This window comes from Dermacentor albipictus, chromosome 1 (assembly GCF_038994185.2).
Source record: "Dermacentor albipictus isolate Rhodes 1998 colony chromosome 1, USDA_Dalb.pri_finalv2, whole genome shotgun sequence".
In the NCBI taxonomy this organism is placed as follows: domain Eukaryota; kingdom Metazoa; phylum Arthropoda; class Arachnida; order Ixodida; family Ixodidae; genus Dermacentor; species Dermacentor albipictus.
In genome coordinates this window covers 36,462,166-36,489,187 of record NC_091821.1, presented here as the reverse complement: position 1 = coordinate 36,489,187, position 27,022 = coordinate 36,462,166, and the positions used below count along the sequence as shown (strand labels likewise).

Here is a 27,022-nt window from a genome sequence, read left to right as displayed (position 1 = left end):
ACCAAGGCACATTTGAGGCAAAGGACTTAGGTTTCTAAGGGTTCAGGTGTGCCCATCTGACAGAGGTATAAAGATGCACTGCAGTGCGACACACAAGAAACAGCTTGTAGTAGTTCTACAGAAAGCATCTCATCAATGGGAAGCAGATGCTTTTTTTTACTTTTGCACAGAACAGTTGTCTTCAGCACCCACCGCCTGTCCTGTTCCACTGCATGATTAAACTCCCCTCCCTTGTTGCCCTTTGACCCCTCATCCTTTGTGACTCACGAGACCCTTGCCTTTGCAAAAGATAGAGAAGTAGCTCAGTACAGCCTTTGAACCATACTGCACTACACTATGACCCATGAGGCCATCGTGAACTAGCAATGAGGTGAGAAAGGTTTTGCAAAAAAATTTAGAAAGTTACGCAGATCTTCCCAATATTTAATCAAATGTTAAGGTCTATACATTACAACACGAGGACACATACTTGAGCACCATCTTCAATAAATTTAATCCCTAAGAGTCTCTTTTATGATTATGGGTGAACAATTGAAGTGTACTGCCAGTAACCTGATTAAAAAAAAAAACAGCCCAATACTGAGGTGGAACATCATTCAAGGTACCTAAATAGGAAAAGAATAAAAGTATTTGGTCAGCGTAGTCATTAATTTTGGTGTCATACGTCAAACAGTGAAACCACATGTACAGTAGAGGTCATTTGAACCTGCCAGTGATACACAGCTCACGTCAAACAACCAAGGCACCAGCTGCTGTGTCTTGAGCACTTCAAAGACGATTCAAGCTGTTCCTCTATCCTTCTTTTAATTCAGGTGCTGAGGTTCTCCAGTTATATCTTAGAGGCAAATCAATGTTTCTTTAACATACAGCACTTACAACCAACTATAATCACCTTTTAACCAATAAATCTGATGCAAAACCACTTTATTTTGATGAGTAATACTTAACAAGTAGAGGCTTAAGAAGAATATGCGATAATTATAAAAGGAAAATGGGTCTTACTCAAGTGGTCAAAGTCAAGATGCTGATGAGAGATGTCTAGCCAAAGCTGAACCTAGGAAAAACACAGGTTCACTTAGTATCAACTTGATTTTAAAAATGTGCAAAATATAAAGCTGAGTGGATACCTGCTATGAAGTAAAGATACTTGTGTGCACATATAGAAATAAAATTACAGAAAACAAAGCTCTAGCTACAATGACATTACTTATCTTCAAAAAACAACAGTCCGAAAAAGTGTGCAATCCTTCACATAGTGCAGTGCAAGATAAATTCCAGCGAGTCAAAAGTGGTGCTTTTAAATTTCAATGCATGCAATTGCTGTGTGCTTGTGCAAAACATTTGCTGTAATAAAGCAAAGGCTACAAGATTTCATTCCAGACTACAAGGTGGTTTCATATAATGGTCAACAAGTCTCAAATGTCAAAGAAGAGGACAACTGTTTGTTTTAAAACGTCACAAGTTTTGGCAAATGAAACAGCAGTGCATCTAGAATGTTGTATCTATGTAAAAGACAACCAGAAGTACAGCGTATAATAAGCAGATCTGGCACAAATGAACAAAAGCAAGCTTTCTTATTCAAGTGTCAGCTTTAAATGCTCTGACTGCAACCACACAAGAGACAATGATTCTCACCTGCACCAACTGCTAATTTTGGCTATTATCTGAAAGTACAGGTTAAAGTAAGCTATGTTGTGGATTTTAAGGACAGTAATTCTGGCAAGCAATGGCCTGTCTAGGGAGAAAGGCAACATTCTGACATTCTGAGCTTGCTATTCACTTACAGAAAGAAATGCAAGTTGGAGAAAGTTACATATGTAAGGGGTGATTGATTTTAGATAGTTGCAGGATTGTATAATCAGTGGTTAGCCTGGCCAAGGAAAAGAAATTTATAAACTTATTGTACCATCCCTGTTTAACAACAATATACACATGAGTATGATATGTTTTCTAACTTCACATTCTGCGAGACAATGCTTTGACTCAGCAAATGCAATGTATCATGCACAACACACAAAGCGGAAAGGGAATATCTCACTCTACCGCAGCAGGCTGAGAACGTGGACAAGCGGGAAATTTATATTTAATAAAAATGATTTAAAGTAATGTCACCTTTAATTTGAAACGTGGAAACAAAGTCTCCCTATACATGGACTGATGTAAATAACCTGCCCCTTCCTTCTTTTGCTAATTTAGACACCACCGTCTAACTATTTAGCCTTTCCAAGCAAGCACTCGCACAGCTGTGAAACAATGCCATACAGCATGGCAGATGTGCAAGAAACCAAATGGCAAAGAAGCTAAACTAAGCATAATGATGCAAATTATCAACCTATGCAGGTTGCGTCACACAGTACCTCAGGCCAAAAAATGGCACATAGATGATCTATAACATTTTTCTTTAGCACCTCGTCCTCTGCCGACCAGCTTGCCTCCGAGTCACACTTGCTGAATGAAATAATAAAGAGGACACATTACCTGGCTCCTTTGAAACAATAACTAATGTTTCACAACCACCGTACAAATACCATATTAGGTTCAAAAGTACATCCTAATGTATTTCTCTACTGCAAAATTAAGCAGCAAGGTTTTATTCTCTTGTTGAGCGAGCATTTCTATGAAAACATCACCATGACCAGTCATTATGAACTATAGTGTTAACTCTATGCTACTATGTCACTCACCATATGAAAAGAAAAGTACGCCTCAGTGTAACTAAACAGGCCATTTGGCAAGCAAGAGACTACCATCATTATTCTTTTTATTGGTATGTGCACAATTGTGTACAAAGCGTCATGGTGGTCAATAAATTCAACAATGCTTCCCTTGCATGGTAACTGTGAAAGCAGCTGTGGCCTTTTGTCAGGCAAAGCAGCACATCATCGATCAGCTTCTGCAGCCCTCTAATTTACAGTGTGATAGCTCTGAACTGGCTCAGATTCTGGCAGGATTGCAAGCTTCTGGCCATAGCCTTCTTCCCTTCTCCGAAAGGCATGTTCACATTCGTATTTTTTACATTTTTTTTTATTGCTTCAGGTATTTGTCACTTCACTTGCCACGTATTTGTCAACTGAAGATCAGCTCTGGCATGTATCCTAAAAAGTGTACGACATTTGGGTGTTATTGGCATTGGGGTGTCATCCGCATTCAAGAGGTTTTAGGGATGTCCACCGAGTGCAGTGTTGGTGGTGGTTGTGGTGGTGTTGGGTGGAGACAGGGAGGCGGGAAGAGAAAAAGCAATATTTATTATTAAAAGTTTCCTTTGCAATCTTTTTTAGCAATATACCTGCAAATTCTACATATTGCACCCTCTCGTCATCTGCATCTTCAATGCAAGCAGAATCAATTCAACTAGAGCAACCTCCTCCTACTTGTCCTTACTTGAGTCGACATCCGAAATGTTTCTCTATGCATTTCCTCCAAAAGCTTGTGTCCGCATTGCTTGTTTGCATTGACACATTTCTTCTCATAAACTGAATAAGAAGGCATTTGCAGCACAACAAACTCTACAGCGATATATACAAGCAGTTATCGAGCTAGCAGAGACGAGCCCTGCTCCACGCTGCATGCCACTTTGCATCGAGCATTCCGAACGCATCCGTAATGACACTTTGAGCATGTTTGTGACTGTACACAAATTCCAGCACCGAGAGGACACCTGGTGAGTGCAGGTGCTGTAATTTGATCTTGAGACATTCTCATGATTGTCTTATCAATGGGCAATTTTTTAAGTCATAGGCAATGCTGAAAATACAGAAAAATAAATCAAAAGTTTATCTGACAACACCAAACTCAATACCGCCATGCTGAATATTTTGCACATTAGTCTTATCTGCGTTCACTATATGGTGCAGTAAACTCCACAGTCACAAGACAAGGAGTGTAAAATTCAGCTAAAACCCCCGAAAATGGTAGCATCAGTAACACACCCGGAGGAAAAAGAGCAAGTTAGCAAAGTACCCAATTGTGTGCATAGCATCTGAAAGTGTTGAAGTCAAGGGTTTGATGAAAACTCGTCTGGTCAGGGTTAGTCACAGTCAAAGGAAAAATTGACGCCAACCACAAACAAATAATAACAAGACGTCTCAGCTCCTGTAAGAGAACCTTGTTCACAATCTTTTGTTACTATTTATATTTGTGGTCAGCATCCATTTTTGCTTTGACTACAGTGTTAAAAGGTGAAACAAAAGCCACGACGTAGCTATTTCTCAAACTCCACATGACTCATTCCTACAGCACATAACGTGGCTTGCTTGAAACAATTTAGAAAACTTGTGCATGGCATTCTCACAGTTCACAAAATGCTGTTACAGGTTTCCCCGTGTTTTTGCAAGTCCCTTAGTTTCATACATGCAGTGTGCTATTCTGAAAATACAGCAAGACAGATCTACAGTACCTTTCTGTTGAGGTAGAACCACCATTTATAATGATACTTTTAGCAACAGTTGCCGTTGGAGAGGCAAGCTTCTTGCCAATTACACTGTTGGGAAAAAAAATACAGCATACCTAAAAAAGCATGATCAACACAAACTTAAACTACTTGGCATAAAGCTTAACTTTGTGAAAGCCAATGTAGGCCAAGATTTGATATTTTTAATGCAGAAGACCAATTTACTTAACTATAATTTTCAGAAAGTGTAACATCACTGCTGTGAAAAAAGTCCAGGAAACTTCACTAAAATGAGGTCTTTTTAAGTGAAGTTTCACTGGAATGGTTCAAAATAAATTACATGTAGCAGCTATTATGAGTTTGGGAGACAGGATAAGCAACTCAGACAATAAGAACTTCTTGGCCCCTTGCGCTTTAACTACATTTCACTTAAGGGCACACTACATAACAGTTGAAAAATGAAGCCTACTTGCTAATGATTTATTAAAAATGTCACAGTACATCTGTAAACTTTTCCAGGGCTTGCAACTATGGTTAGTTTAACCACAAGAGATGGTTGATAACTTAGCTGTAGCAGCGTAACACTAATCTATCTTGTGGGGACTTTGTACTCCCTAGCTTCACGGCTGTCAGATTCTCTACGTGACTGTACTACCTCCTATGGACTTTCTTCATGTTGTCCACATTCAAGTGTCAGAAAAGCCACTAGCAATAATTTGAAAGATCTTCAACAGTTTTCCTGTGAGCGAATGACCTTACAGTGACATGATGCAACAAATACAGCAATACTTCATGGGGCACAAAGCTGTGTGTGCTGCTCTGAGCTCTGGATTTCTATAGTGCTAACTTAAAACAAAGCTATTAGCAGGAATAGAGCAGAAGTGTTCACCGAAGGTATGGGAACTGTTGCTTCCACCGTTCACACTCAAGCTTGAGTTCATCATTCAAGTCAGCACCTCCAGGTTCATTATCTTTTTCTTCATACAAGTAACTGTCTATGGCTTCAAGGGTTTGCTGAACTTGGGCTGTAGCACTAGTGTTGAAGTCCTAGACACAGAGGAATAAAAAATGCACTGGGTTTTATTTTACCGCACAAAAACAAAATGCTTGGTTAAAGGTAATATTGTTTTAAAGTGAGCTCTTCCACGCAATTTTGATATAGTGCAACAACACTACTTCAAGCAATAGCTTTGCGTGGGTATAGCATGGGGGCCGACCTAACAGCAATATGCTTAAGCATGTGGCCGGTAAGAACCAATCCTCAAAATTGATGTTTAATACAGTTTCATTAAGCACTTGATTTCACTATGTCATAAACGAGAACAACTACGAATAAGAGTGATAATAGTGACTTGAGCTGCTAGGGTATCCACAATAACACCTCCATTGCAAAAGGTGAAAGCATGTCAGAGAGCAAAAAGAGATTTCATGCTTAAATTGAAGCAAGGGCTCTAATCTAGAACGTATATATCCAATTCTCTCTCTCTTTTTTGAGAGTAAGCACGTGGCTAAGTGCAAGAGTCAAAAGAAGCTTGGTTGTGTCTATTATTGTGAAAATGTATCTTATATACTAGTAGTTAATGATGATGGGCCCTTCTTGCTACTGAAGTGATGGCAATGTTCACATATATTTCAACACAGCAAACACATCTTGCCCAAGAGTGATCCCATAACAGCGATACTTAGGTGAAAGTGATAACCACCCAGATATAAAAATTAACACATGGGAAAATTATAACACATTGCTCACTGTTCTAAATGTATTCAAATAAACACTTTACCACCAGTTTAAACATAATTCATGTGATGAAATATTTCTTGTGCTTTGCCTTTCCAGCATTTGTGACCCCACAATTATAACACTAAAATGCCTGTTTACTTCATCCGCTCTTATTCAAACGTTGGATAAGCATTGGCCACACAAAAATGTACAGACTATAGCTGAACACCGCGCCAAAGAATGCCTCTACAATGAAATGACCTATGTAACAAAGAATTGATCATGACCCGGCCCTATATCTATCTTTCATGTGCACTATGAATGCCTCTACAGCGAGTGAACTTAGGCGTCCCCCAATGGCCAATTTGTTGCTTTACAATGAATGCCACAGAGCAGTGCAGCCACTGCTCTCCACAGAAGCCACCAAGTTGTGCTCTGTGACAGCGTTAACGGCAGCACTAGGGATGCACTTGAGGAGCATGCTTATGTAAGATGTAGTCCTGCTGCACTGCTCCAGAAATTGCTCAACTCCACCACTTCGTGTAACGCATCAGCAGGTGCAATGGCTGACAAATATATTGCAGTAGATGATGTTAAGATGCAATATAACTGATAACCGACAACATCTTTAAAGTAATCTAGGACTGAAAGGACATGAATGTCGATGAAGGCCATGAAGTTACTGTAATCAAACCGAGAATTTTGATGGAAAAGGAGGTGATAGCGGCACTTGACGGTATGCACATTTACTTTGCGTAGGTTCTGCATTTTGGGCAAAGCATGGCGTGAAGCTGAGCACAATAAGGTTGGCTGCAGTCTTCCGTACATTCTATCAGACAAATTGTGCATGAAAAAATGTGCAACTTTTTTCACTAAGTATGTCTTGAATTCATGTCAGATAAAGACTGCTTTGTTGAACGTGCTTAGCCTGCTCTACTGTGAGCAGTATGGTGCGCAACCTTTGCAACAAAATGGGCTGCATAACGAAGAATTTTTGAGGTCCCGAACACTTCGGTATAAAGGCCCCTCTTTACCGTACATTCTTGAATTCAAGGTCGTCTGAAAATTATTTAAGGCTCCATTATCTTAAACTTATCACAGTGATGGAAGTTGACCGGTCAGCATGCAAGCATCTGACCCCAACAGTTGAACTGAATTGAATTCTGGGGTTTTACATGCAAAACCACAATTTGATTATCAGGCACATTGTAGTGGGGGACTCCGGATTAATTTTGACCACCAGGGGACCTTTAATGTGCCCCAATATGTGGGACACAGCCATTTTTGTATTTCACCCCCATCATACCCCAATAGTGACCCTAATGGTTGCAGAATCTGTCTAAGAAACACTACGAGACAGCATATGTGTCAAAGACACGAAATCTCCCACCCAAAACAATCACTTTCAAGCCTGCCCTTAAAGTTCCAAACAGAAACAACAGTTCATAATGAATGACCACTGTATTTGCCCCGATTCTAATGCGTGCCTTTTTCTAAAAACGTCTGAAAACTGCCTGCTCGTTACAATTGGACATGAATGCAAGCCACATGCACAGCATTGGCAACAGCTTACCATCAGTGCCAGCATCATCATCACTAGCATCACACGATGGTGACGGGACAAGTTTTCACATAGGTAAGCTCACACTCTACTTTCAAAGCAAAAACCCAAACAAAATTTATTTTTGGTGCACAGCAGTTTTGCGTGCGTCGCAGGGTGAACTGGCTAGTCTAGACATGGACCACCACTCTGTTCACAATGGCGGTTGAATCCAAGAAATGCGCATCATCAATTGCATTGCACCACTCAGAGGATGACATGTGGCCCATGGTGATAAAAAGCTGCAAGAGAGTGACGTCGCTGTTCATTAAGCATAAAGAAATTTCCGTAAACTCTGCGTGCTACATCTTTTTCTCGCTGTTAGAATTAGAGGCGTGCCATATATTTCTTGTTAAACAATCAGGTGTGCATTATATGTGAGCGGACATTGCTTTCTACTTTGAATACTTCGAACACAAAAACTGAGTATGTTTGAACCTTGTAAGTACACACAAATAATGCAGTGGTGCTTGGATGCTCTTTCTGCCTCTTTTTTTATTTTCACCCACTGTATAATTAGAATTCTGCTCGTCCCATCAAGATTGAAGTAACGAAAGTCGACTGCAGTACACTAAGACATATCAGATGTATTTGCACAGATATATCTTTACAGAGGAAATAAGATCAATGCTTCATCTATGCTAACATGAGCTGCCTACAATTCGTCTGTGCACATGCAAACATCACCAGACCAACAAGTTCACATAAAAAGCTGTTCAAATGTTATGCCTTTTTTTCTGACCTCACTGCATTTAACAAACATACTAAAACTCCCTGAATATGTTCCCAATTACATTTGCACAATACTGTTGCAGGGACCATGCCAAAGCACTCCACTGCTTTATATTCCACACGATATTATGCCACCCTAAGCCATTCCTGCAGGACATGTCACAATGCAAATGTATAAATTGTGAAAAACAGCCATGTCAGCAAAAATGAATGGGCAGTTATTCAACATAATTGCACAATCCGCTGTACTAGCACACTATGTTAATCATGCAAGCTGAGAGGAGTCTTGCATGTGAAAAGGCATGGCACTCATAGGCCGATTCTTGCGTTATGCTCTATGATTTTGTTGTTTGACTCTTTTATTACACCTTTTTTTTGTGTCTGATTAGTTGTAGAATAGAATTGACTGAATCTTGAAACTTACTAGGATGCAGGCTAGGGTGATTTGGAACTTTTGCATCACCACACCCTCAATTTTATGCTCACGAAAGAAAACTGATTTTTTTTGTTACCAGACTAACCTGATAACGATCTTTTCTGCTTTCGCATTGCCATATATTTGTTATACGTGTTATATTTTTAGGTGCTGCTTTGTTTGAATGCCATCACAATTTACTGGTATGCTTACAGACTGGGCCCTTCCAGACAGATCAAGGTTAATTTTCATTAGTCTTTTGAACTACTCTTCCCTTACCTGACTTGACTCTTTTATTACACCTTTTTTTTGTGTCTGATTAGTTGTAGAAAAGAATTGACTGAATCTTGAAACTTACTAGGATGCAGGCTAGGGTGATTTGGAACTTTTGCATCACCACACCCTCAATTTTATGCTCACGAAAGAAAACTGATTTTTTTTGTTACCAGACTAACCTGATAACGATCTTTTCTGCTTTCGCGTTGCCATATATTTGTTATACGTGTTATATTTTTAGGTGCTGCTTTGTTTGAATGCCATCACAATTTACTGGTATGCTTACAGACTGGGCCCTTCCAGACAGATCAAGGTTAATTTTCCTTAGTCTTTTGAACTACTCTTCCCTTACCTCGTGTAGCATCTTCACTGTTAACTGATATTTGCAGATTCCTCTTCACTACCGTCATTTCTTGTTTGCACTCTTTGTTTTTTTCCTTCAAAGGTTTAACTGCAATGGTACTTTTATCACATGTAGTGCCAATAAAGCTTTAATTGCGAATCACCACTGTATACAAGTGCTATTCTTTCTTTATGTAACGTGCTTGTGCATGCTGTGAAGGTCATGGATCTTGAAATTCGCAAGTGAAAATAACAGTGCAAATATCAAAATCCATGCATAAAAAAGTGCTTAGACACCCAAAAGAGCACTGTGGCACCTTCAGCCTAGAGAGTAAGCAAAGCTAAACTGGTATTATTACATAGGTACACAAAAGAATTGTAATAACTCCTTTTTTTTAAAAGGTGACTGGGACCAAGTCCTATGCTCATGTTGCAATGTTTGTAAAATGACAAAAAAAAATCCTTTTTTACATAAAACATGTTTGTTTTGCAATTTTTGTGGGGAGAATGGGAAGGTTAAAAAATTCCCTTTGAATTTCATTCAATTTGTGGTGTATCCCAAAATGTATGCTAGTTGCAATGACGTTCTCCAAATATTAAAATTTTTGCATGAAACGGCCTCTAAAGTTTCAAGTCCTGGGTTCTAATCTGGAACACACCAGGGCTATGATACTTCAGCTGCTCGCAATTAGGTGCTTGCTTATTACTCTTACACGTGTAGCATGTATCAATATTAGCTTCAGAACCAACCCAATATCTTTTCCTGGCTTGACAATTTGAGTGCAACATGCATTCACGCCTAACACGGTGTCTTGAACATGTTCAAAGCTGCAGAGTGGGCCACCAAAAACTGGTCAATTCGATTTGCATCCACGAGTTACAGGAATTGGCTGAATTTGCATTTGGCTGCAGGCATAACCAAAGCTTGAACTAATGCTGCCATCTCGTGGGACACCTCTGGCAAAATGATGCAAGACTGCAAATGCACCTGAAGTGCTTGACCTGTGCACTTGGAAGGCAAGCCATTAACAGCAGTTTCATTAGAAAAGGAAGGCAGTACGGCAGACAGTGCTACACCTAATTGCTTGCTTCTGCAACCTTATAATACCACATCAACACAGTGGGAGAACCTGGTGGCACAACTCTGCCAAAATGAACTGCGGCTGCAGATGTCATTGAAATGTGCGACGTGTACTTAAAGGAACTGCTCTTTAGCAGTACTGTTGGTACTACAAATTTTCAGGGTATCTACCAAGCTGACCTTTTCAAATTCCCTGAGTTTTCCAGGTTTTCCCTGAGTGCCTTCACAAAATTTCTCGAGTGACACAGAACTTTTTCTGTCAATACAGGTTGACGCCACGTCGCCCAATGCTGTCACTCTCTAGTGAGCATGTTAAAAATTTAAAAAAAACGACCTAATCCAGTTTGAACAGTAAGGAGTAATGTTTACTTTATTCAAAACAGAAAACTCAAGGGAGGGGTTAGTAAAATGCAGAGCGAATAAAATACATTCGAAAAAAAAAGATATGGTAAAGCCCATTGCAAATTGAGTCGAACATTTTCAAGTACGAATAAAAAGAGATGCGTACAGAAGCAAATATTTTCGAAAATGAGTTATTTCCATCAACTGATAGCAAGCTCATTGGTATTAGGCCCAAACTTTGTCACAAGAGAGATTCTCTCTCAACAGCTCGTAAGTAAGTCAACCTCAACTGTCCTGACATACTCTCGGCCCACGCACAATGCCTCAGTGTTGCGTTTCACTGCTTTACAGAGTTTATTTTGGTTTGGATGAGGGTCACCTGCATCTCGGCGTCAGTCAACACTTTCCTTTTAGAGCTCACGCTCCTTCAAAGAAGCGGCACAGTTAATTTCCCGATCATTCCTCAATGCGACGGTCGTTTCTGTTCTCGTCCTCGTTCCGCCGCGCGTTCGCCCCACAGACCATTTGAAGCACCCTCTTGGTAAGTTGTACAGTCAACGTCCGATTTTTCGGACTCCCTAGGGACCGCGAAAATGTCTGGGAAAAAAAAAAGAAATGCCTTTTACTGCCTCCAAGGGCTCAAATCGCCACAGGCACGTGCAAAAAAGCTCCGACGGCCTGCCAGTACACTTATTAGAGATATTGGTTCTCGTACTGTGACAGGAAACGGCGGGTGCATGCGTGTATGATTAGGGAATACACACTGTGCCCCGTGACAATTGCCCCTTCCCACGCTTGTTAAGCTTCACTGCGCAACATTGCTGTGCTGAGGCGAAGCTGCCTTTTGGGAACCGACATTATGCAATGCGCCATGCTTTCAATAAGCTTCGAAGCCAATCGCGACGATTACAGAGGCGGAGTCAGTGCCATTTGCTGACAGTGGCGAATTTTTTCAATGAAAAACACGGCACCGGACCGCAAAAACCTTAACAGTGAACGTCGAAGCATCTAGGCCTAGCGTTGCCGCAGTAGTGGTTACGGCAGCCAGTGGATCTGCGTGCGAGAGCGCCAGTTCGAACCGGCGAGATAATCAAAACGGTGGTGTTGGCTTTGATTATTGCCGTTCCGGACCTGCGATCGCGGAAAAAACTCCGGAAAATCAGATGGCGAAGGGCTCTTGTGTTAGAAATTTCACACGTTCTTATACATTGACTCGATGGGGTACTTGGTGGTGCCGCGAAGCCGTCCGCATTATCGGGCATGTTCCAAAAATCGGGCGTCCGGAAAATCGGTCGTTGACTGTACACTGGCAACTCCTCCAGCCGACGACACGGTGTCAAAGACAATTAGTTACGATTCCTCTCTTTTACTCGAGCCAGCATTAGGACGTACAAATTTCGTCGCCTTTCAATAAAATGACAGCTAATTTTCCCTGATAGAAGCACAAATTCCCCTAGTTTTCCCTGAGTTTTCCAGACTATCCAAATCCCTGAGAATTCCCGGTTTTCCCGGTTGGTAGACACCCTGATTATCAGGGGAGTACTCATGTGTAGTTTAGAAGAACTTGTTGTTGGGCGAGTTGGTGCATATTAGCGAACATTGTTTATCTGCGCTAACAAACGGACCACAGAGACAGCATGGGACAAGGACGGGCGCCCGTCCTTGTCCCATGCTGTCTCTAGCTGTGGTCCGTTTGTTAGCGCAGTTAAACAATGTTCGCTTTGTGAAGACAGTTAGGGTTAATTTTCAAATGTTTATGATGACAACTTCTTTTGTACACTTAATGAGGTTGAAGTATTCCCGTCTGTCCACAAAAGCTCTACTACTTGAACAATTGTTGCACAATGTTGGCAAAAAAGTTGCGAGTACAAGAGGACACCAAAACAGAAGCCCTCGCAAATGCAGTGCTGTGTTCTGTTCACAAAAGCAGACGACACCAGTGTAGTTCTACCAAAATGCCCTGTACCAAGCGACAAAAAAGGACAATCAAAAGCTGCAACTTCCACATCATATTAACCGCATACAGTTGTCACTTACACAACCATCCCCCAGAAAAATTTAAATTAAGTTTCGGAGTTTATGTGCCAAAACCACAATCTGATCATGAGTATATGGTTCTGTATTTTCGGTATTCATTTTCTTCCCTTTGAATTGGTGTTCTTTAGTGTCTAAATTCAATGCCGGAAAGAAATCGACGTTTATTGGGGCTTCCAGATGGCGAAGAAAGAAAGAAAATGCCGAAGGGTGAGGAGGAACTCGCCTCCTCTCCTCTGCTCAGTCTGCTCAAATTGAAAGTGTAGAGGGCTTTGCAGGGGAGGGGGCTTGTCCTAGGTACTTTTGTGTCCTTTTTTCTGCCTTGTTCCAGGAAACCTACGCCAGGCCTAAATAGTACTTGGAAACCGTCATGCTGGTAAAGATGAGAGAAGGGAACGGGTCAAGGAATGTGGTTTCGGTAAAAAGGAACGACCCCAAGGGCAGTTGAATGTGCCTGTGTTCTGGGTCAACAAGAAAAAAAAGTAGGGTGGATTTCTTCCCGTGAAGCTGCCAGTTTTTTTTTCTTTTCTTCGTTTTTTTCTTTTTCAAGGACAGCTCTAATTTGGGATTTTTCAGTTTTCACCAACTCAGAGAAAACCAACTCGGGGGTTAATTTTCAGTGCTTATCAGTATAAAGCGAGAACATGGAACCCGAATTATGAGGCACATTGTAGTGAGACTCTGCATTAATTTGGCCATCTGGGGTTGTTTAACTTGCACCTAACTTTAAGTACACAAACATTTTTTGCATTTCACCCCCATCAAAATGCGGCCACCACAGCCAGAAGCAAACCCGCGACCTTTACCTCAGCATTGCAACGCCATGGCGAATGGGCTACAGCGGCAGGCAACCATCCTTCAACAGGGGAAGGAGCAGCACAAGGGAGTGCAGCGATGTAAGATGCAGTGATACAATTTTGACATCTACATAACATATGCTCCCCCCCCCCCCTGCTATGGTTCCCTCGGATCGGAAACCAAAAAACTTAACATTACAAGGAGGGCAAAATAAACGCAAGAGTGGATCTGGTGTTGCCCTACAGCTTGCTCACACTAGTAGAGCAGGCCAAAAAATGATATTCAAGCATTATATTTTCATAAAGTGCCACCCATTATAATGACACTCCAACAAAGTTATGAATGTGCATTGTTTATAGATGGACTCCATGGCACTCCATTGTTGCAAAAGCACAGCACGCCATAATCTACTACATAATCTGCTACATCATCAACTATCCTCACACAAGCCAAACGCACACAAGTTGAAAAGCACAAAAAAAAAGCAGAGTTCATTCAATTTAATTGAATTTAGAGCATCAGGGGCGCTCCAAATTCAATTCTGAAGTGAAGAGCCAACTGTAAGACATTCGTGCATAGCAGCCTACCAGGGCATCAATACGAAAGAGCAGGTGCCAGGAGCATTCGGCAATAAAACATCAAGTGTGTTTTTGTCTAAAACACAATGGATGTTAACTTACCTATTGTATCCAGCCCTTATCATTTCATATTGTTGCCCCAGTAAGCTGATGCCAATTAGTGTTTTTGAGTACACTCTTGACCACTGACACCTAATGTATTAAAATGACCTAGGCTTTTTCCATGCATCTGAGTTCATGCATGGTGCATTCTAATTGTCTGAGGATTAACAGTGACGTCGCAATCCACCAAAAGCATTGCCTCTTAAAATTACAGCACACTGCATTGTAGCAACAGCCAAACACTGCGATCTGCAAGACCATGCAAAACTATTTAATATACAAAGGTTCGCCAACATATTATGAAGTACGACAGTACTTTATAAAAGCACAGTGCTTCTATATCAGTTCTTCGCCTATTTCATGCCAAGCGCCAGAGCAATGCAAAGTTTTACCAGTATTACCCGCCCCCCCCTTTCTTTTTGACACATCCTCTTGCCTTCCTACCTTGAGGGACCTGTCACTCTGGGGGTGTAATGGGTACGTCATTTACGGGAATATAGAGGTTCTAAACCCTGCATGTACTGTTACTGGTACTGTCCTGGCCACATTTAAGCATGGGAAATTCCTGCGCCTTCTGGTGCATTTGTTCCTGGGTCGGAAACAAATAAGACCTGCCAACATTCACACATCCTAGCTGATTAGCACTGTGCAAGCACCTTGAACAAAGCAGCTAAAAGCTGGCAGGTAGCCAGAATGGTGGCAGTAGCAGCATGCATTTAGTGCTATGCTATAAATGTCTTTGTGTAGATGTGTATGTGTTTGCAGTTTATGAAATGTTTAGTGATAAGTAGAGTTCCATTAATTAGACTATAGTTCATTAAGTTTTTCTGTTAATTTGATCCCGACCAAATGTACCAGCTGGTGCGCATACATTTCTATGAGCCCAAGCTTTGCATTATTTTGATCCAAGAATTGGCCTTCACCACACAATTTAAACTTGACTGGTCAGCAAGCGTGCGCCTGACCCTAATATTGACCCCACTAGTGGCTGCGTCCGTCTTGGCAGCACTTATGGGACAGTGAATGTGTTGAAGACACGTTATCTCCCACCAAAAACACCGATTTATTTTTTGAAGCGAAAATGGCTGCTTACTTTAACCTTTTTACCCGATTCTAATACGCAATTTTTCTTCCACAATGTGGTCTGTAAATTACCTGTGCTTTATAATAGCATGTAAAACCAAAACACGTGGCATTCACAACCTACAGTAAGATGCATCTAGCCAGCATCATCGCCATTGCCATCACATAAGAGCAACAGAGTTACGACATGCCGCTTTCAGTTTTGATTACGAAAACTCATTCAAAAGATAAGTTTTCTGGTAGCAGCAACAGAGTCACGCTTTTTGGCGGTCTGCAGACTTGCACACATTGCAGGGTGAACTTGAACTGGTGTAGTGTCACTGTAGCAATACGCCGCCATTCCATTCGTAATTGCAACGGAGTCATTCGGGAAATGCGCTAAATCAAACATAATGAACTGCACGGAAGACATCATGTTGCAGTCTATGTGCAGTGATAAATGGCTGTTTGATATTGCCGATCATTAGGTGCGCATAAACTTCCATTTTGTGAAGCAAAACTGTACACGTTTCATTTTACTTGTAATTGCAAGAATCCTATGCATGCTGTGTGCTTGCATGTGTCGTTAGGTTTGGGAGGCACATCATTATTTTGTAACTATTAACCCATCGGTCCACATCTGATTTGAGGGCACGTTAGGATCTGGCAAGTACTGTCAAATGAAGCAATAGTGTGTTTGTACGTTTTCTTTTGTTCTTAACTCTTTCAGTGTCGGGTTTTTTCGGAGTAGACTTACCCCCTACGTCCGGTTTCTTTTCTTGGACATTACAAAACAAACATAACGGTTTATCTTTGGTTGTGAAGAAATTAAGATATGACATGGATAATGGCAAATGCTCTCATGGTGTGGTCCTCACATTCCTATTTCGCAAAAGGAATGCCAAAAAGAACTTAGCAGGACAGAAACATGAAAACATAGCAATACATCAGTGATGCTGAAAGGGTTAATATGGCCTGCCTGATAATTCAATCATTTTTGTCGGTGCCATCAAGATCAGATTAACAGAGATTGGCTGTAGTTGTACTCCTCCTTTGGAAAGGGAGCTCGTAGAGGAATGGCGTAGTCTCGCTTGTTCATGCTTTTTCGCACTGTTTGCAGTATGAAAACTTGCAAACCAGTTCAACAGTTAAAAAATTATAAAAAAGAGCTTTCAGGCCGCACCAAGTTAGCCACTTCTGGTGGCAGCAAAGGAGCTGCCGCACTGCTAACTTCATTGTTTGCTGTTTTTTTTCACAATTTTGGCATGTCTTTCTACCATCTGCACCAACAATCATGTTCAGCAAAGGTATGTTGATGCAGCACAGAATAATTTGTATGCTCAAGCAAACATTTTCCCTTTTTCTTTTTTTTAATATGTCTGAAAGCTTATACTGTATCCCTCTTCAATACCTTGAAAATTTGAAAATAACCAATAGCTTAATTTTACAAAGGGCTGCATCTCGTCCGTTTCAACAAAGATAGTTGTCTACATTGAGTTCTGCAACAGTTTCTTGTCCGTACATTAAACCATGAACAAGCATGATGTTCACCATCTTGCATTGACAACATCTGACACTACAGCAGACTGAAAGGTTTTAAGCCACATGGCATTAAAAAAAATAGCCCAGTTATTTTTCACATTTTATTTTAAAGTACTTGCTTGCATAAGGCATTGCAAACTACTGCAGTTTGTTGACGAGCATACATCACTTACCGGAACCTGTGCACTGCACATTTTTCTTTACTTCTTCAGCTTAACACTTAAAGGGTGAAGGACGAGCCCATCTTTTTGAACTACTTTAGTTGAGTAGGACGAATGTCAATCCTAGCTCTTCAATCACAATTCTTCATTTTATTAATGACAGAGTCATCATAAAAGATGTTACACGGTCACTGTTGCTTATGTGTCTGTGTGTGTGAAGCACAAAAACACCTTACAAAAAGAGGCAAAATTTCAACACCTTGATGAACCAAAATTGTTGCTGAAATGCATCAAATCATCTCAAAGCATCCTTTAACATCTTTAGCCCCATTAAAACACTTTCAACAGCTTAAGTTAACAGAAATTAATTACTTTATATATTTTAAATTGTATTTGCCAGATTGCACAACTTCATCTATGTAGTCATTCTTTAAATGAATCACAGGATATGAGAAAGCACTTATTCATGCAGTGACAGCTTGCTGCTGACACATAAAGCAACTCACTTTCAAATCAACTTGATCTACGTGCACAACAGTTAAGTTTTCAACTAAACATACCCAGCCACACACAAGTATGTTTAGTCCACATGCCTCAAAGGGTGTGTTGTACATGCGTTACCAATCTTGATGCACAACAAGTAGAAAAAAAAAAAGCTATTAGAAAAGCAATAAACTTTCACTGACAAAATTTTACATACTTCATCCCATGAGGAATTGCCAGTCGGTGCAGTCTGCTCTGACCAAGGACTGAAAGCTGCAGCACTGGAGCAGTCCATGCAGTACACTCTATAAATAAAAAGAGGAGAAATAATAAAGTGCTAAGTCAGGTAACAAACATGGGTATAAAGCCAGCAGTTCAGCATGTGAGGAAAACAGAGATACACTTAACAATACAGTATAATCTTATTAAACAGAACCTCTAGGGACCAGAAAAGTATGTTCTGATTAACAGGAGTTTTGTTTACTGAGAAACATGTGCAGGAGTGCCGCACTATACGCCATACATCCTGTTAATGCTTTTAGATATGTTAAAGGGACAGACAACCAGTCAGAACATGAATTTAGATAACCCCGCTGATGGAATGATTCCCTATCGTAGTGGTTAAAACGAGCCATGTTTTTCTCATTAAACATGGATTTCTATTTTTAATTCATCACTAAAAGTAGCGAAAAATAACCTTTGGCGCTCCACGTGGCTGCATAAGAGGCCCACCATGAGACCTTCTACTAGTATAAGCGGCTGCTGGTCTTTTTATTAGTACTGAAATGCAGTATACTTTTTATTATTATAAGTTTTTCCTGACTTACAAAGCGCAGATAAGCCTTCGTTTGTAGTGAGCAGAAAAATGGCGCTGCCTTCGCCTTCGATGAATTGGCTTGGCTCTACAGAACAATGACGACAGGGGGCCAGACGGCCATGATGTAGGCATGTACTTGGGGAAAAATGTGGTACAAATATACGAAATGTCTGTACAACAATGCAAACTTATTGCAACAGCTTTTTATTTTCAAAAGTGGTTGAAAAGATCAAACTTTAGGTGGTTAACCACAGTTACACTCAGTTCTGTGAAAGCAGAACGATGGGTGGCTTTCACAATTTGCGAGGCAGGGTATCAACATCGCTCTCACTTCTCAGCGTTGCTGGAGGAGTGACTTACTTTTTTAGAGGCTGCTGAGATCGAAAAATTCTGCTTAATAAAACACGCATTTTTTGAAGTAACCGCTGCAGATGTAAACACTACTGAGGGTGAGCTTTGCGTTGTGCCATAAAAAACTAGGTCTTTAAAAATCTATTGTCAGCCCCTTAAGCATAAAAAGTCAATGCAACAGCTAGTTTGTCCCATGGTTTGAGCACGGCTACTAGACTAGCTAGGTTTTGCTAGTCTTGGTTTCAAGGAGGTGCCGGAGACGAATCAAAAGAAAAACACCGCTCTTACTGCTCCAGTCAGTGGTCTAATAACGCACGTTCATGCAGGGAGGAAACGAAATTATGCAACGGTGTTCTAAGGTGTTCGAAATTTTGACTGTCCTTATTTTGGGCACATCTATGGGGCGAGTGCTGGTGCCATGAAGCTGTCCTGGTTCATACAAGCTATGCATTAAAATACAATCAGGATCCTGCCTCTTTCTGAAAAAATGTTTTAAAGCTTGTTTCTGTGGTTCACTTTTGAGAGAGTTTCGAAAATTCTGGTTCTGTTTAACAAAAAGTTTTTTTGCATTACACAAATACAAAAACTAATTTAGAGGATGTTGTTCCATTTAAGCAGCAGTTCCACTTAAACGATTTCTGTTTACCAAGATTCTACTGTATAACAACATAAGCTGATTTTATATACCCAGATTCATTGCAAACTGCAAGATAACAGCTGCAGCAGCAGCAATGTGCCCTGGAAATAAAACAATGTTGTATTCCACCCCTCGGCTCAAGCACGTTTTAATGGCATACATTTCTACAATGTACAATGACACTCTGCAAGTAAATGCATACAGCTCCAAGTTGTTGCCTGTCTCAATGGTGGAAGAAACACAATTGGTCACCACATGCGGGATGAAGTGGGCTCATTTATTAGTACCACCAGCTGTAGCTGCTATACTTAAGCTAGCGGTGAGCACAATGGCAACGTGGCTTTGGTCGCAATGGACAAAGAGGTATATAAGATGCCATTAAAGTGCATACCACATTTTACAATCAGATACAAGCTTTACATTCTCTTGCTTTGTGAAATGTGATCCTGTGTTTAAGGCAGACAGACCACCAGCACAACTCCTGCTTGCATAAATGTGGCCCCGCAAGGAAAAAAAGTGCACATCTTCATCAGCAGAGATGCAATTATAGGCACTGGCATAGACTTTAGCTGACATTAATTAAGCATTTCACTATAGTAGGATACAACTTAAAAAAACAGCAGTTGGCAACCAAAGCACACAAACTACGTGGGGGTTGTTACTCCGTCAGCCAATTACATAAGCAAACAAAATCGTTGTCATGCGACCATTTCAAAATGGCATCGTACTTGATACCTCCAGAGCGTCCACTGTTCTTGAAGAGTCTTTTCATCGGCAGAAGCGATGAGGTGTGCAACAGACATGGACAATGTGTACGGTGTCTCAGCATTTCACTCTTCAAAAGCCCACAGCACAATTCATTTCACTGCTGACACCGTTGTACTCATGAAACTTCAGTGCCAACTGAAGTGAAACTTGACAATAAATAGTTGCAGCGAAGCAAGCGTTTTATTTCAGTTCAATAAAGAATTAGGCTTCCACTGTTCCACTATAATAGACGAGTGAAAACGTATATAATTAAGCGCTTATAATTTCATTTTTGTGGTTACCGCCTTATTTAGGTAGTAGGGAAAGATTAAAGTACAAACTATTTCTAGCCTCGCGGAGGAACAATGGCTGGCAGTTATGAGGGCATGAGCAGAGCTTCACTGTAGAATTAAGTTGTACCCGACTATAGTAGGGGGTACAAGATACTCAGCATGATAAAAGAGAGGGTCATCAAATGTCGTGCTTATATCAGATCGCTCTAGCTAACCTAAAGGGGTCCTAAACTGGCTTGAACATTTTAAATTTCTAACTCACACTTTCTCTCTAACAGAAGCAGGAACCATGCTATATTCTATATTTCCCTTTAAACTGCCTATACCTTCATTTCTTTCACGCATGTGTGCTTGCAATATGCTAACTTTTCTCTATTGCACATCTGCATTTCACCAGCAAGTTCTTAAATCTTCATATAGCTGAGGTTTTTGGGCAAAGCTCGTAGGTGCACATTCCTGCGTTGTGTGGTGGCGTCCCTCGATGTAACCAAGCGAACGAGCACTGCGAAGGATGAAAGAACGAACGCGGAGCGCATCGAGGATGAAAGACGGCGAGAGTGAAGAGGAAAGGGGAGGAGCTGAGTATGGCGGAAGGAGGAAAGTAGAGTTCCGCACGTCATGTGGTCCACAGCGGCAACCAGGCATGCGACGACCGCGTCCACCAATGCCATATATGGAAACAAAGCACTGGCGTGGGCTTCGGACCCACTGCGCATGCGCTACTTCGCGTGCGACGCCGCCGCGCGAGCCACGCGTTCCCGTGTTCGCGTTTTCAGAACAAAGTGCGACTAAACCAGTGCAAATTCTTCGTCTGCCGCTGCTTAAAGGGCCCCTGCCCAGGTCCGGCCATATTGAGCTGACAGGCGCAGAGCATACATTGCGCGATAACAATCGTGACTGCAAAATATTACATTGCTACGCGCCACGGAAATGCCTGAAATTTCAATCTGAACGCTGTTTCCCTCTTCACTCGTGGCGGCGAATGCGCCCGGAGACGGACGGTGACGTAGTCGGGCTCCTGCGCCTACGTAATAGTGTCTGCAGTGTGACGTCGCTCGTGGGGACACGTGACTTCGAGAATTATTCAAGACAACATCTGTTATCTGTGCGATCTGTTGCTTGAATTGACGAATTGAAGTTTAGAGAAATAATAAAACACACAAACGGAATGTCTGCGTGCACCGAAGCAAGAGAGATGCACTTCCGCTTCGTCTGCATGTTCCCACGGTCGTGCGGTCACGTGCGCAGGTACCGAAACTATGCCATTTTCTACCGTGTTCAAGCGCCGTGATCACGCTCTGCGATCCGCTTGTACTGCCTCAGTATTCGTGTAGCACTGAATCGTACCGCTAGTCATGTTTCCTTGTGCACAGCGCGCTAAATCGTCCGCTGCGCGAACGAGGCAACAGCCCGCGCGCTACGCCGTCGTCGGAAATGTGTAGCGCCGGAAAAAAAAAAGCGAGGAGCAAAAAAAAAATTAAGGTGGGGCCTGTGACGTATGCGTCACGCGATCCTCCAGGTCCGATATGGGATAACGCAGGGTAGGAATTTCGCTTGCGTAGGCTAGACGGGGCGAGTGGAGAGAGCGTCTTGCTTGGCAGTGGAGCCCGCCTGCTGAAATCATGGGTTCGCGGCACTGAAAATTTCTATCTCGGCTACTAATAAACCAATTTGAAAAATTTTTGCGGCAGAACGCTCCCTAGAGGAAAAGTAACAACTTCCAGCGCGTAACCAAAATTTGCTATGGGGCCTGGCGAGGGGCCCTTTAACGAGCTGCTCGCCCGAGCAGAGTTTCGGACAGCGCCGTCGCCGAGAGGACCCTGTCGTTCAGAATCAAATTCTTTGCCACAATATATCGAGAATTCAAAACACCTAAACGGCTGCGCTCAAAATTCGCACAAGGGAGTATCGTAATCGTCGCCGAAATTTTCAAGACGTTACTCGCGATGTGTGGATTCGAAAGCTACATTTCCGAAAGCACGCGCGCTTCCGTCTGCTAGGGTTGTTATTTCTGTGGCAACTCGCTTTCATCCTCACCAGCCCATTTTCCCCTTTTATTGACTTCAGCATGTACTTCTTTTGCTGCTTTTGCCATATACACCCAATCCATTTTATAAGCAGCGGGTGCTAATCACCTTCCGTGCAACTTTAGCTCCAACCAAGCCCACTAGGGCGAAATTATTATATTTAACAGGGTACGAAATTTATCTTTTTAAAGCGAAGTTTTTTTGCCTCTTCCTTCAACTTTCCCACTGCTGCTGTCGCGCACACCGCGCCGGGGGGGTGGTTCAGAGCGTGTATATAGATGACAGCACCAGTAATAGAAAAGGCGACGGGAGAAACTCGTTTTCAGCCCACCACGTCGAATGCGCACAATGCCCTCTGGAGCTCCCTGGCCGTCACCACATTAGCCGCTTGACAGCTGCAATTATCCGCGACTCCTCACAGAAGCATTGCAGAGACAGCCCAGCTCTTCCCTTTCTACTACACTCTAAAAAAAGTTTGCACCCTTTAGAGTGTACTCTTAAAACGGTTGCACCCTTTGGGGTGTATTGTCCCACAACAATAATCGTCATCTGCCTCGCTTGCGTTTCCTTTCTTGAAAACTCGGCGCTCGCTACTTTCCTGTCAAGAACGCTGCGTCACACTGATAACGCGCATGTTGTCCGTGACTGGGAAGTACCGGGCTCGCAGCATTAAAGAGAGGAAACGCGGGCAAGACAGATGACGATTACTGTTGTGGGACAAGATACGCCCCAAAGGGTGTAAATTTTTCTAAGAGTATCTCTGCCACACAACGATAATCGTCATCTGCCTTGATGCGTTTCCTTTCTTTAACGCTGCGAGCCCGGTATTTCCCAGTAACGAACGGCATGCGCGTTATCAGCATGACATAGCATTCCCGACAGAAAAGTAGCGGGCGCGGCGTTTTCAAGAAAGGAAACGCATCAAGGCAGATGACGATTATCGTTGTGTGGCAGAGATACACTCCAAAGGGTGCAAACTTTTTTTAGAGTGCAACGTGCGTGGCCAGAAGGGACGCAAATAGAACTGTAGGGAGGAAAAGAAGGAGTGGGAGAAGAGGCAGTTCCAATATAAGAGATGGGGGAGGTGACGTGAGATGGCAAGGAAAGCCCAGAGCGGTTGCGGGGAAACAGGATAAGCTTAAGTTTAAGGTATGGTACTTGCTGCTACACTCTTAGAAAAATTTACACCCTTTGGAGCTTATCTTGTCCCCCAACGATAATCGTCATTCGTGTTGCCCGCGTTTCCTTTCTTTAACGCTGCGAGCCCGGTACTTCCCAGTCACGAACGACATGCGAGTTATCAGTGTGACGCAGCATTCTCGACAGGAAAGTAGCGAGCGCCGAGCTTTCAGGAAAGGAAACGCAAGCAAGGCAGATGACGATAATTGTTGTGGGACAAATATACACCCCAAAGGGTGCAACCGTTTTAAGAGTGCATTTGTGAAAAATCAACGCCATGCAAATATGTCCAGCGGGCAACTCATGCAGGGTGTGCAGAAGCAGAGCCGCATTAATTAAAGCGCACCACAACGTCCAGAAGAAACTATGGAAGTGGTCGACCGTCAGATCAACACTTCTGTGCCCGCCACATTAGCTTTGCGGCGATGTCATTGCTAGAGGTCGTGGATTTGATCCCAATCGCGGCAGCCGCATTTCGACGAGGGCGAAATAGAAAACGCACGTGCACTTAGATTTGGAACACGTTATAGAACATCACGGTGTCAAAATTAATCCGGAGTCCAGCCCTACGGCGTGCCTCATAATCCGAGTGTGGTTTTGGCACCTAGAGCCCCATAATCCAATTCAAATGTAATAGTTCTGCCATAATGCGATGTGCCATATGAGGAAATGACAACGCTCAACCCTCTCTGAAGTTATAAAATATGGCACACAACGCCTCAAGCAAACACCTCTCCCTGTGTGGTACGCAGACAAACAGCTGTGGTGCACGCAAGGTAACGTTTAACCTCAATTCACCACTCTCGTGTTAGCCTAAACGTTGAAGAAATTAAGCTTTAGCCGTCAACATCATCGCTAATTATCGTCAATCAAAGCATCCAGTACGGAAAGCTTCTCTGACATCGATTCCTACAGTGCGTAGGATCTTCGTATTTTTATGCCCTGAAACTGCTTACTGGGCTTTGAGGTACACCATATAGTTGAGGTCTCCAAATACATCAGACCCCCTATGGTTATAATTTTCTGCATTCTGCCCACATGTGGCCACCGTGGTTGAGATGTTGAACCCACAATCTTGAAGCTGAGCAACAGAGCCCCATAACCACAATGGTTATGGTGCTCTAAATTACCTCTAAAAATATGCCACATAATTCAAAGGCAAAATTTCCTAGTATAGGTACCTGCTAAAAAAGCAGAAGCAAATTGTACTGAAACTGTTCTGTTCACTTTATACGCACGCACACACAATGATATCAGTACCTTAATTAGTGCATTAAAAAGGAGTGAAGTGGAAGGGGCAGTAAAGTAATGATGAAAGTTCGGTGGAAATGCAAACGCCTGCCACCGCTTACATACCATGACTTCAGGAGATTGGTCGCTTATTTTCTAATATTAGAAGCACACTCAGCAGGAGGACACAGCCTCCCACTACAAAATAAACAATGCGGGCTTTAACATGACCTATATTACAGGTCTTATTAGGTCCACCAGCCTCATTTCTTCACCGTGTTTTACTGCTTTTATACATTGACATGAAAGGTAATAAAGAATAACGCTCAAGGAGCGCGGACGTACACACAGTTTTAGCAACACAAACCATATGGGAAGCAATCTGCCATGAGTGCCTAAATTCTTGCTAACTGGCATACGCATATGAATACCCCCAACACGCAACGAACGCAGAGTAATCGTGAATAAGCACATGCCATATTATCAAGATTACGTAGACACCTTACTTTTCGACCTTCAGATGGAACGAAAAACAGCGCGTGGCAAGGCGAGCATACAATACAAATCAGTTAACAAGCAAACTATCTAGCAATGAAAATCCTACGGTTGCTTGCAAGGGGACAAGACAAACAGCAGTTAACGAAACCAAAATGTTACGTCGGCAAAATCTTGCAAGCGGCGATGACTGCAGTTGCGTGGTAATTGCCACGTAACGGCATATAATTTAAGCAAGAAGAACGCTACTGACATGAACATACAATGTAACACAAACAACATTTAAGTAAAGCTGCTGTTGCGAAGAGATGCACAGGAAGTCTCAAACAAATAAGAGCAGAAATGAAAGGTCATGAACGTTTTCCATACGGCTGCTTGAGACGCGCCTGCGGAATACCCATGCAGCACTGTTAATTAACGGTCGGCATTCTAATGTTCGGTTAAGCACCTTCGATTTTGTTGGTGCAAAATAAGCCTTCAGGTGTTGTCGAAATACAGGCCCTGGCTACTTGAACAACCTTCACTTCCACAAATATAGTATGTGATCATAAAGCGACCTATTCCGACCCCAAACCGCCACGATACGAAACAAGAATGACTGCGTCAAAATTACAAAGAAAATCGTAAAACAGTATATTCTGTGTATGCGGGAGGGCAACTTACACGGTCTCATCGTCACTTGGAAGTCCATCCGTTTCGAAGGAGATGCTGCGTCCTGCTGAAGCTAGAGGCTGAATGCTGATAATAAAATAGGCATTAGCACATCGGAAAGCTCGGAATCTGCGTCGCAGAAGCAGACCGCTTACCGTTCAGTCTTGCTTCTACACAGGCTCGTTGCCATTTTCAGGCCAGCCGTTAATATCGCCAAGCTCAGCGGGCTCACTGTCGCGCACTCAACAAAATTTTCGGAGTTGAACCATTGAATGGGGGGACGTCAATGCACGCGAGAAACGAACAGGCAGCAGCCGAGCTGCCGAGCGAGCACGGTCGTGCTCATTGTGGCCAACGGCCGGATATCACTTGACGTCAGATCCGCACAGCTGTCGCTTTGCCCAACCAACGCCTCCTATAACTATATGCCTGGAACGTCGCTCTCTTTTCCATTGGGAGCTCTCTGCCGAGTATTGCGACCATGCGCCGCAGGACGGCGCGCGCCTCCGTACCGGTCCCCATGGCAACCACTGCCGCCGCCGCCGAAAGCTCACGACGCGCCAGCCGCTTGGCTGCCGACGTCTCTCCCGGTAGCGTCTTTCGGTAGCCGTGCCACCGGCGTGTTTACAAGGGCTGGCCGCAAGAGGCGCTCGCCACCGTACCAAAAGGAGGAGAGTACAGGCGAGGGAAGGGCAGCGCGTTTGCGGCTCACGTTCTAGGCATAGTATATTATAGGAGGCGTTGGCCCAACTATGCCCAACGTTGGCTTTGCCTCTGCCAGGCTTACCGACCTGCTTTTACTATTCAACACCGGCGCTGCAGCCAGCTGTGCCTTGCCAGGCCGCGCTGAGGGGCGTAATGAGTGCTGGTTAGAAAAGTTAAAAAAAAAAGAAATGCCAACAGCACTTTCTGGTGTTTATATATAGTATACAGGTTG

General features: G+C 42.6%; 1 protein-coding gene across 3 annotated transcripts in view; it reads right to left on the bottom strand.

The window, feature by feature from the left end:
- LOC135901062 (uncharacterized) overlaps positions 1-27,022 on the bottom strand; it is a 97,964-nt gene that overhangs the window by 23,806 nt on the left and 47,136 nt on the right. Inside the window, exons 1-7 of one of the 3 annotated variants that reach the window (XM_065430730.2) lie at positions 26,241-26,678; positions 26,098-26,172; positions 17,876-17,963; positions 5,280-5,437; positions 4,397-4,480; positions 2,358-2,448; positions 1,003-1,054 (exon numbers count right to left, since the gene is read on the bottom strand). In XM_065430730.2, the coding sequence (XP_065286802.1) occupies positions 1,003-1,054; positions 2,358-2,448; positions 4,397-4,480; positions 5,280-5,437; positions 17,876-17,963; positions 26,098-26,172; positions 26,241-26,275 (583 nt within the window). In that variant the 5' untranslated portion in view covers positions 26,276-26,678. Of the gene's footprint in view, positions 1-1,002; positions 1,055-2,357; positions 2,449-4,396; positions 4,481-5,279; positions 5,438-17,875; positions 17,964-26,097; positions 26,173-26,240; positions 26,679-27,022 lie in introns of those variants that run through there. The other 2 variants (XM_065430729.2, XM_065430731.2) reach the window with 2 other exon arrangements.